Below are 12,079 nucleotides of genomic sequence, written 5' to 3'. Positions count from 1 at the left end.
GTTTGATTTGTTGGGTTGGAAATGTAAGCAAAATGGAAAGGGACATAATCTCAGGGTGATGAAGCGGGCTGGGCGTGTGATTTGGGAAACTTAGAAACTGCTAACCACTGTCTATCAGTGCGTCTGGCGAAGTGAATCAATAATGACTCGAGTAATCCCCTTGATGGTCAGCTCTGTGATCAATGTGGGACAGGTGCAGCAATGCTAGCTTTGACTCCCAATCCTGAGGGTAGCCTAATAACCGATATCGGGATTCATTTTGTCCCGCGTGCATATAAAATGCTGTCATGCTAATTTTAAGCGCTGATTATCGAAGTCTCGTGTATAATCTTGGGTCCAAAATACCTAATGTTATTTTATGTAGGAACTGTTGTTTAGTGTGTATGTATTGTGATAAGTTCCAACGTATACTTTCTTTTTCTTAAATGTATAACCATTTTATGTGCGAGTGTAAAATTTCCCTTCAGGATAAATGCAACTTGTAATAGGCCCTAACTTGTAATTCTAATTATAATACTTCATGCCTCCATGAAGCTGGTTCAGGGTGAACGGTACACACGATAATACTATGGTGAATGTATTAGTACACACGATAATACTATGGTGAATGTATTAATTATGACAAATTATGTGCCAAAAATCGGACTCCTTGCAAAATTGGGAACATCCTTAGTCAGAAATCGAAAAGTAAAATGACCTCTGAATAAACTACCAAAGATTCCATTGATAAATACCCCAAAATCCGAAAAGGAGGGAAAATACATGTACCTATAGTTCTCCAAGGTGTTTGAGACATATATCAAATTTAATTTATTTTTTCTTCTTCACATTTTGGTTTTGTTCCTTTAAAAAAGAAATATATACATTATCATTATTATTACTATTTTGATTTCCAGTTGGAAAAATATCTTCCCAGAAAGTAGTCCTTAAACCCATCGCCATTTTGAACAAAAATAACTACGCTCCATTGGAAAATTGATCATCCGAATTGCACAGAAATTCAAGCTTGCAATCATGTTTACTGCTTGTACTTTTTTTTTTAACAAACTCTGAAGTTCATGGTCCTCAATATGCTCCATCGGCAGATTATTCGAGGGCATGCACATCATGATTTGACGTGGCCAATTTTGGGCCTATTTACTGGTCCGCAACCTACACGTACCAGACATTTTGCTATTTTCCCACGACCACTTCTCAGACGAGAGAAAAGATCCACAAATCATATTACATCTTCTTGTTACACAACGTATTAAAGTAGGAGCAAAAAACAAATTATTTGGCCGGCATAACTACTTCGAATACTGAGTATATATACATACGTATACTTGCATCTTCATGTGTCAGGATTTTCCTTTTTCTCCTAGGAACAGGAAACCCCCGGACCAAAAATAAGCTACCAGTCAGCAGATCTGGCAAAAGTTCACTCTAAAAAATAGTTGCTCAATGTTGGAAAAAAAAGTACTACCTTTTTGAGAAAATAAGGGAACATGGTCGTCAACTTGTAATCTTACCCAGATACTGGGTTCTAATTCTACCCTACACCGTTGGGTTCTAAATTTACCATTACTTGAAGGTTTTTTAATCAGTTATTGTGCACCTTTGTATGTTGACCCTTGAGGTTTTATTTCAACTTTGAATTCTGCAATGTTAATTGCCAGAGACAGCAATCGCTGGGCTAAACCAAGGTATTTCAATAACGGAATCCTGGGTTTAAAAGCCAGTTAAATGAATAAATATAATATACATGTAAGGTGCTTATGCATGAGGATTATTACGATGGGCAGGGGTGTTAGAAGTTCCGTCAATAGACTCATTACAATTTGTTTCCCCAAAATTTCGGTCACTTGACTGTGTGTTTCTATAGATGAGAAGACTCACTATACAACGCATGCATGTAAACGTGCTTGGCAGAGCGTGAGGTTCATGTTGCAAATACTGTCTCATTAATAAGCATTTCAGTCCTCCAATCTCCCCGATAGTAATCCTTATTCATCAGCATCGCATTTGGAGGAAACAACACTGAGATTCATTTCACTGACTAACCTTGAACAAGGGAATTACGTCTTCAATTGCCTAACTTGTTAGGGCCTCACAAGCGGCGGCCATCTTGTACATGAGTGATACGAGTGCACAATTTTGGGTAACGTTATCACGTGTGTCAGTTAACCCTGCACAGTGATAACATTTTTGCCAATGTCGTGGTAAATTGTACTCTTCGGCGTGACAATGAAAAATTGTGACGCAGTTGTGGGGTAAATTAATTTTCTTTAACCCATCACTTGGGTGATAATACCATAATTTTACCTTTTTGCCTGAGCTGCTGGAACTTGTAGTCAATGTTACGTATTTTTTTTTACCCTTTTCATGTGTAACACATATGACACAAGGAGGAGGTAAAAGCGAAATTGTTATTTCACTCAATACTGAGCAGAAATTACATTTTTTTGTCCCCAACAGTTTTACACAACACAATTTCACACTTCTTTTTTAGAGTGTTGCAAACCAGAAAAGAAGAACGCTAATAGGCCAAAGGCACCAATTATCTTTCAAATCCACAGACCAGACCTCGGTCATGTGGTAAAGCAGCAGCACCGGAATTTCTGATAGACAACAATGCTACATGCAGAACAGGACTACTTCAGAACAAACAGAAAATTACAGACAGAAGAGCCGTTGCAAACATCCACAGCGAAGCTTAGACTGTATGACAAATCAGTCATTAAGCCCACTGGAGCAGTACACTCCACTGGGCCTTATTCACGAGTCGGCCATATTGAATTCGTCACCGTTTTCACGAAGAGCCACATATGTCCAAAATTACAAATTTTTTTTCGATTTTGATTTTTTTTTTCAATATTTTGCATTAAAACAATGTACTTAACCATTTTGACATGTTTCTGTATGCACAACATCATTAATTTCTAAGTTACTTTAATGTTGCAAGGGGCAAAAATCTCGACAACTGCATAACTGCATTTTCACGAGAGCCACATACATTTTGGCCCTTTGTACGCGTACAAAACCCATTGCACGGAAATACGTACTAAAAGTAGGTCAAATGAGATTTGCGTTTTCACGAAGAGCCACACATCTTTGTTTCCTTTTTTTTAGTTGCGCGCGCGTACTCACGCGCGTCTATGGAAATACACGTTGAACAGAAAACGTGAATTTGCGTTTTTACGAAGAGCCACATATCTGTACTAATTAATTTTCACTAATTAACTGCTGTAGCAAGTCTTATTTCCGGGTTTATGGAAAACTTCAGCTCACGTAGAATCGTGTGATGGTTTCCTTGCTGCACAAAGTTGTTGCAAAGTAGTATTTCTTGTAGTTTTAAAATATGAGAAACTTCTTTTGCGATTATCTCGAAAACACTTTACTTCAAAATCAACATAATAGTATGTGGTTGTTCGTGAAAACGGTGACGAATTGAAAGCAAGGTGAAATCTTATTTTTTGGAACTTGAGAAGAGAAATGAGAGCATATTATTTCGTAATTAATTCTAGTCTGCTTCAATGAATAATTTTTAAATTTGTAATTAAAAATTCCCTAATGTTTAAAGCCAGATTAAAAAAGAATCCCATGGAACATTTAACACTTAATGAAATACGTTCAGGGAACTCGACAAAAACGACCAACTTGTGAATAAGGCCCATGCAGGAAAGGCAGCGGAACATCAAAGCTCGTTCATTGTGAAGTTTGGGAGAGTGCAACGCCAGATTGAAGTCAGGCAGTGCCAGCGAGGCTTCGAAGCGCTTGCATTATAGCAAGGAATATATAGTTCACATGTGTCAAGACAGGACGAGTTTTAACTAAGGATTGCCAAAACGTGTCTGTTGAGGATTGCTCAGATTCGTTCAACTGAAATTTGCAGTTTTAGTCATGTTTCTAAAACAAATCATTATATAGAGTAAGGCAATACCTGTGATTGTGACAGTGAAGTTGCATCGTCCGACGTTGCCATAAGGGTCCATGCCAGTGAACTCCACAGTGTGTTCACCGAGTGTGAACATTTGTCCTGACGTGTGAGAGGCAACAATAGTCGACATTACGCCGGAGTTGTCGGTCGCAGTTACAGGTGACCAGCTGGCTGTGCCCATATCCGAACCAGCTAAGGTAGATTTGAACACATCAGAGGGGCATTGTAATACTGGAGGTTGGTCATCTAAGATATTAAGAAAGATAAGAATTTGCAATTGAACTTTATGCAGTGGTTTGAACCATTTGTTTGAATATCTTTTATTGTGCAGAAAGGAATTCTGATGCGTCTAGTATGTCAACTAGTATCTCTAACTGTCAGCAAGTTACACATTTAGCCATTTGATCGCGCAACAAATGAGACACGTTCCTCTTTACATCAGGAAAACGGTTCTTAGCACTGTTTTGTGTAGCTCATGTCGGTATATCGGTTGTCCCATATCTAGTTATTGTAAAGTTGAATATTCAGCGATCTTCCAGCAATCTAAAGTGAACGACAGAAAGCTCTCACCGTACACCTCGACATCCCATGCACAGTAGTCTTCATTTCCAGCTGCATCTGTAACCAGGTAGAAGAAGGTGTGGTTACCAATGCCTAATACCACAGCGTCCCCGATGGTCCACGTCATTCCATTAGGCTCACTGGAGTTAGGACTGAATTCCGTGACGATAACTTGAAAGTCGCCCGAGTTGTCTGAAGCGACGTAGTCATCGGGGAAGATCACCGTAGCGTTGGGTTGGCCTGGGTCGGTTGGAAATGATCTACTAGGTGGACAGGAGATGACAGGGTCTTGATTATCTACATTGCAAAACATAATAGGAGAAAGTGAGCAAGATTAAATCACTGAACATATAAGTGGGCGTTGTCATTGTGGTGGTTTGTTACCTGCGACATTGACAAATGAAAGACATTGGAATTGAACTGCATTAAGTGGATTACAGCCTAAGTTTCAATATGCTTTACTGTGAAGACAGTTGTGCATCCGTTATATCAGAAACACTTGTTTCACCAGGATGTAGCGATTCGGTTCCTAACTCTGTCTTGTGCAGCTGAAGTCCGTTATTTAGGTTTTTCACTTATAGGGCTGGATATTCAGCCGCCTTCTGGCAATCTAAAGTTAGAAAGAATCTTACCATACACCTCGACATCCCAAGCACAGTAGTCTTCATTCCCAGCCCCATCTGTAACCAGGTAGAAGAAGGTGTGATCACCAATGCCTAATACCACAGCGTCCCCGACGGTCCACGTCATTCCATTAGGCTCACTGGAGTTAGGACTCAATTCCGTGATGATAACTTGGAAGTCGCCTGAGTTGTCTGAAGCGACGTAGTCTCCAGGAAAAACCACCGTAGCGTTTGGTTGGCGTGGTTCGGTTGGGAATGATCCCCTAGATGGGCAGGAGATGACAGGGTCTTGAATGTCTATGGAGAAAAATATAGCAGGAAAAAGTTAGCAAGATTATTATTTAAAACAAAAATACGTAAAGAAGTTCCTTTGCCTCTTTCAATGAAAAGTAACTAAAAGTACTAAAAAAATATACCAAGATTCGCCTTCTGAAGTTAGTTTTACTCACTCTTCAAAGAATAGTATGCCCAGGATTTCATCAATTTCACGTGTCAAAAATTGGGTTTCTGTGTTTCATAAGGCATTCTCAAGTCGTCACACTTACCTACTACATATATTTCAAACTCGCACATGTCGGTGTTGGACGCAGAATCGTTGGCGATGCAAGACACTTGGTGAACACCAATTTCCAGCTGATTTGGGATTGCTGAGCATTCTACAGTCGCTGCTATATTATCACTTGCCGTTGGTGCACTTGGGATTGCAGTGGTATAATTCTTATAAGGGTCGGTATATAAGGTAACATTCTCACAGTTATCAAATTCTGGAGGTTCGTTATCTGAAGAAGAAAAAAAATGCAATGGTTAATTCACTGAAAAGAGAAAGATGCGCTTCATTCGCTGAGTAGGCTGTCAAAAATGAAGTCATGAATCAGAGCTAGTCATGTCACTACATGTACATACATAGCGATTACACAATGCATTATGAGTAATTTTCTTCGCAGTGCCACAAAATTGAAAAGGGTGCCATGTCTTCAGTATAGTTTATGGCTTACCGATAACTTCAAACGTCCATGCGCATGTTGCTTGGTTCCCGGCATCATCGGTAGCAATGTAATGAACTGTTTGCTCATTGCTGTTCATTGGCGGAGGGAATGTGGAGTTTTCACCTACTCGCCACATGACACCTCCGCTGGACACCAGTGGGTCCACGTCACTGATCGTGACAGTGAAACGATTGAAGTAAGGATCGGTACTGGTGACAGCAGGAAACACCACTTCAACTTCGCCCATTCCTGGTGCAAGCGTGAACGAGTCGGGACTTGGACATGTTATGTTGGATGGAGCTTCATCAAAAGAAGAAGGAACAAAAGTAAACACAATTTAAATGTCGGAAAAGGGGTACCAGCTACACTTGACTTTTGTAGGGGATAATTCATAAAAAAAGTTTCATTTTAACATTTTCTAATAACAATTGAACAAAGTGGGTGAAAATACTTTATTGGTTTGAAAGTTTTTGTTTGTGTGCCACTGTAAAAATGATTTTTTGAAACGAATTAGTTGCGATTGCACATTAAGCCATGCACTCTGATCCCATTAAGATAACAATAACAAATTCCATTCAGGATAAACGAAGTGTCTTTGTGCATTCACTCACCTTTACATCCTAAAACCTCAAACCGTAGTGAGGGGTACCCTTCGTAGTCCATGACCACAATCCGGATAAAACGAAGCACGGTGGGTACGTAAAACAGATGTCTAACAGGTGTGTTTACATCCTCGTTCCCAGGAAATACCTTTTAAAGTGTTAAAAGAGAGTGGAAATCATGACTTTAAATATTGAACCTTTGTTTTAACAGGGATGAGCAAAAATATAATCTTTTAGCAACTGTTTCTTCCAATTTGTTCTCAACATATTCATATTATCATTTCTATTTTTTTTTTACTGCTTTAATGTAGTAACACTGTCACGGGGATTTAGCTTTCAGAGTTGATATTCAATGACCACTTTCAATCTACCTTAGTAAAGCTAAAACGTGTTAATATATATCCACAAAAGGAACTTTCCAAAAATCAAACTTGCCTTCACCAATCCCCATAAGACAAGTTGGTTCCCGTGAACTTAAAAATAATCGACTTTTCAACCTGTACAATGTACGTTTTATTCCAACCAAAATAATTGTATTGTATTTCATTATTTTTGTTTAAACCCTAAACTATCTAAAGAAAGCTTATATTTTTGGGCACAATGTGGTTCGCCTTGTCAGCAAACTGGTTCGCGGTCCGTAGGCCTGGCAAACCGTAGGCCTACAACATTGACATTGATTATGCAGTGGGAACCAGCCTATCCCACAAGGACAGAATTATTGTCTGGTGGCAGTTTATTCTAAACTCACAAACTCACAAAAGAGATTTTGGAAACCTTATCTTATTTTAATCGTCCTCTTGCAAACCGTCAAACTTTCGAATATACAGCACGGAGAATGCCTCTTTAATTCATCTCATTATAGACCACTTATTGTAGCCCCACTAGTGTGGCCACGGTATGCTGCGCTGAACCTCTGGCCACACACCGTGGTACCGCGCACTTCTGAGGGCGTTTTCATAAAAATTACAGGCAGTTTCTTACATATGGTTGTATTCTATGATGTCCCATCTATCACTTCTGGGATGCTTAGGTGTAATGATGTTCAATTTTCCGAGATATTCTTGAATCTTTCTGGAGCCCATATGCACTCGTGAAACGTCCGGTGATGGCAGCCATTTTGAATGTGACAAGAGCTAGAGATGACCTCAATCTGTGACGTCGCGTTTATGGGGTGCTGTGGTCCAATGGTTACGGTGTTCGACTCGTGTGCTGTGGTACTTTACCACTAAGGGTGCAGACCAGTAAATCGGTCCGAAATCGCCTGCGCCGGCCAAATCACGATTTGCATGCCCTCAAAATCTTCGGTATTTGGGCATGCTTTGGGCCATGAACTTGAGGGTTTGTAAAAAATATGGGTGGAAGCCGTGCACAGGACTGGGAGCTTGCAGTTCTGTGTAATTTTGATGTACTTTGGACCCTAAAAGCGCTCTATTTTGCAATGGAGTGTAGGCATCGTTTTTCAAAATGGCGATGGGCTTCAGGACTATTTTCAGGGGTGATCATCTTCAGATGGAAATTTCCCCTAAAAGTCATCAGTTGACCCCCCGAAAATTGAAAAGAAAATGAAAGATGATGAAATAAGCTTTAATTTGATGTGCGTCTCGAACACCTTGGAGAGTTGTGAGTATTTTTCCCGAATTTTTGAAGTGGGAGCATTCACCATTGGGGTCTATGGAAGTTTATTTACTGGTCTGCTACCCTAAGGCTTCGTCCTTCGGATGGGACGCAAAGCCGTAGGTCCCGTGTGTTGTGTAATGCACGTTAAAGAACCCAGTAACACTTGTCGCTAAGAGAAGGGGTTCGCCCCGGTGTTTCTGGCAGTGGCCGCAGCACCTTGTAAGCCCTGGTGCCACATAATGGGTCTCATATCTCTCATGTACTTCATTCATCTAATAATATACATAACTCCCAGTGCCTACCTCAGTACTCCGTTGCGATAATGCCTGAATAGGTTTCTGCAACGTAGCCATACAGATACAGATACAGATGCAAATTGCTTGTCTAGCGAGGGCGCGAGTTGCTAATGCGACGGCTGTTTCCTGTGCCGTGGATCCTGAATAGCAATCAGTGCACGTGGCCCCCAGACGATAAATGCATGGTATAGGAAACAGCCGTCGCATCTGCAACTTGCGTAGTGAACAATGAAGACATTTTGTATTATCCAAAGTGTAATGTACATGGACAGAAAGTTTGACGTGAATGTGCCGCCCGACCTACCCTTGTTTTTCTCTTTCTGTTCTTGATCTTCATCCAATTGTCAGAACTGTGGACCTTGTATTCCACCCGGAATTTGGTCACCCATTCCATCATGGCCGGATCGCTATGGTTACCGCCTTGGGTGAGGACGCCCTCTACTCGCAATGCCTGTCCAAGGTCCACGGCCAGCCAAGGTTCGTCATCTGTGTTGTTGGTTGCAGGGCACCACCCGCCTAAGGTTGTGCCGTCATTCCCGTGACCAATATTCAGCCGGCCGTTAGCGGGGAGACAGTCATTTTCATCAAGGTTGCTTCGCCAACTTGAAGCTGTAAAACTGGAGTCGGGCACACTCCCATCTTGTACACCCAGTGGCTGAAAGCACACATCTATTTGAAAAGGATTTGAGATCTATTTAGGATTATTCTGCATTTGAATTGACCGGGATAATCCACGAAAGTCTTTCGTTGGGGTCTTTTTTTTGTAGCCGACGTGAAAGGAACTCGTATAGAGGCAGGAGCGGCGAAAACGGGGGAGGGGGCACTGAGAGGACCCCCCAGATTTTCCCAGGCCAACAAAGTGCCCCGCTCGCGGTTATAAGCCCCCTTTGAGATGAAAACAACACTGCTCCTCAAACGCACTCGTATGAAAGCACCAAAGAAATTGTCTCCTCTCTTGTAATGCAAAACTGCCCCTGAAAAACACAAGTAGCCCTCTCACATTAACAAGATTGTGCACCTTCTCGAGATGGAAAACTACCCCTCGAAAGCGCGAATACCTCTCTCGCATTAATAAAATTGTGCCCCTCTTGAGATGGAAAATCGGCCATCAAAAGCAATAGTGCTCCTCTCGCTATTACTTCTCGAGATAGCCTTTCGCAAAGGCCATCGTGGCTTAGAGCGGCGAGGCTGCGAAGTCCCGAAGCGACTGGAGCAATCACGTACGAGTGGCAATGCCATGAGGCCTTTTCCAACTTGATTTTGTTGAATTATTCATAGTTTTTATGCAAATAAGAAGAGTGCTGAAGGTTAACCAATCACAACGCGGATTTTGCCTAGTCGCTTCCATTTTTAAAAGAAGGGTGAAAAAAGGAAAATGTAAGAGCAAATAACTGTAAGTTCAGATGAAAAATAAGTTCATTCACTCAAATAATTTCTTGAAATACTTTTATTAGTACAATTAAAACAAGATAATGTAAGAACAATTACGCGGTCACGGTCTCGTGGAAAACTAGACTGGCATTTTTTATTTTTAAATTTTGTCTAATGCGGGCAAGTTAAGCCACGAAGGCCTTGGTGCAAGGCTATTCTCGAAATGAAAAACTGGCCCTTGAAAGCACAATTAGTGCCCCGCCCGCATCATTAAAACTGTGCCCCCCTCAAGATGGAAAACTGGCCCCTAAAAAAATAATAATGCTCTTCACGCAAATAAAAGGGTCACTGAGCTGGCCGCAAGCAACAGTGCCCCTCTCCCGATAAAATAAATGGTCTCTCTACATAACTAGGTAAAACAACACAAAGAGCAAGATGGACAACGTATTCATAATTAGTTCCAAAAAGGAAGCACCTTTCGTCGTTGTGAAAGTGGAGGAAAAGAAAATGGTCCCGATCATTTCGCTATAATCCTATATTTTTCTAAGCAAGTGCCCCTTTTTGGTACCCCCCCCCCTCCCCGGTTTGAAAAAAACATTCCGCTGCCCTTGATTAGTGGTGAGAGGAAACCCCCAGAATGATATTCTACAGAGAATCCATGGAATCAGGCAGGGACTGAAAACCCAATCCACATTTTATTGACCCGGCGGGATTTGAACCCGGGTCGCAGCATTGGAAGGCAAAACGAGGTACCGCTACACCAAAACCCGATTTTCTAAATTAATCTAAAGAGAAAGACCCCTGTAGATAAGTCTCTCTAAAATAACATGTATTGACTGTCCTTACCTCGGAATTTCCTTGCATTGTTTAATATAATAAACGAGACTTGTCAGTGTGCGGTAGCGGTTCTGCAGAAGCGCATAGGCAATAGTCAAATCATTCAATGTTTATATAGTTCCCTTTTAGCAGTGGTAAGACGAAAATTGCATGCAGTGCGCGGTGCGATCGGGTGGTGTACATGTACCCCACACTGACACGGCGTTTAACCAATACCTGCCTCATTTGGCAGTATAGGTCGGGCATAGGTACTAGGTACATATGTAGGGGTCATTTGAAATTGACTTAGAGCCAATTAGCACCATTATAGCGATTCTCTATGAACAGAAAACAATAATGGTGATTACGTTTTAAACCATTCAAGCATGTCATGCTAGTCTTGTGTGTTACATCAACCAGTCTACACGTGTCCCTGCATGTATTGAGCTACCCCACGCAACACTCAACCTATCCACCGCCGTGCATCCCGCACTGAAGTAATGAGGTACCAGTGACTACACTAGCCACACGCAGTTATTATTTTTTTCTATGTGAACAAAGTACACTACCTCTGCAACCAAGAAGTTCCATGCGGAGTGTAGGCCACACATTGTACTCTGTGGGTAGGAGCCGGATGATCTTAGCCGTTACTGGCGTGGCAAATATCATGGTCACCGTTGACTGCTTATCAACATTACCTGTGAATTCCTAATGGGGAAAGGAAACGTGTTACTTTGAGGAAATATAAAATAAAATTCGATCTTGAGGGGCTGTTTAATGTACCATATCTGGAGGTTGAGTGGAATGTTTTCCTACCACAATGTCATTCGAGCCACCCGGCCCTTACACCCGGACCATTCACCACTGGAATCATTCAGACCAAAAACATCCATTAAAATCATAGACTTGCCCGTGATTACAATTTGACAGTGTTGTAGTCGAGACCGGATAGTCCGAGACCGAGACCAAGACCGAGACCTGAAGATTCGAGACCGAGACCGAGACCGAGACCAGCCCCTTCAAGGCGGACCGAGACCGAGACCAATATGGTCCGAGACCGAGACCGAGACCGAGACCGCTGATAATAAATAACAATAGTCGAAATAAAAAAAACAAGACACGTTATTATAGTTGAAAAATGTAACCTTTCTATTCACAAAGAATACAGACCAAAATTTTGACCAGTGGCAATGTTGACAAATTGATACATAACACCTTACTTGAGCAAAAAGTAGTTACACTTAAGAAATATGGGCTTTGACATGTTGTCTGCACCCAATCGTGACAA

At 41.4% G+C, this 12,079-nt stretch overlaps 1 protein-coding gene across 14 annotated transcripts in view; it reads right to left on the bottom strand.

Annotated features, from left to right (window-relative positions):
• LOC119725269 overlaps positions 1 to 11,475 on the bottom strand; it is a 51,836-nt gene extending 40,361 nt beyond the window's left edge. For 12 of the 14 annotated variants that reach the window (XM_038196618.1, XM_038196622.1, XM_038196617.1 and 9 more), the window contains exons 1-8: positions 11,361 to 11,475; positions 8,909 to 9,273; positions 6,701 to 6,839; positions 6,099 to 6,389; positions 5,649 to 5,882; positions 5,113 to 5,400; positions 4,490 to 4,777; positions 3,923 to 4,165 (exon numbers count right to left, since the gene is read on the bottom strand). In XM_038196618.1, the coding sequence (XP_038052546.1) occupies positions 3,923 to 4,165; positions 4,490 to 4,777; positions 5,113 to 5,400; positions 5,649 to 5,882; positions 6,099 to 6,389; positions 6,701 to 6,839; positions 8,909 to 9,273; positions 11,361 to 11,460 (1,948 nt within the window). In that variant the 5' untranslated portion in view covers positions 11,461 to 11,475. Of the gene's footprint in view, positions 1 to 3,922; positions 4,166 to 4,489; positions 4,778 to 5,112; positions 5,401 to 5,648; positions 5,883 to 6,098; positions 6,390 to 6,700; positions 6,840 to 7,465; positions 7,483 to 7,672; positions 7,712 to 8,908; positions 9,274 to 11,360 lie in introns of those variants that run through there. The other 2 variants (XM_038196620.1, XM_038196624.1) reach the window with 2 other exon arrangements.
• Positions 11,476 to 12,079: the final 604 nt, after the last annotated feature.

This window comes from Patiria miniata, unplaced genomic scaffold, assembly GCF_015706575.1.
Source record: "Patiria miniata isolate m_02_andy unplaced genomic scaffold, ASM1570657v1 HiC_scaffold_19, whole genome shotgun sequence".
NCBI classification, from domain to species: domain Eukaryota; kingdom Metazoa; phylum Echinodermata; class Asteroidea; order Valvatida; family Asterinidae; genus Patiria; species Patiria miniata.
Note: the sequence above shows the minus strand (reverse complement) of the source record. Positions and strands in the feature narration are given on the sequence as shown.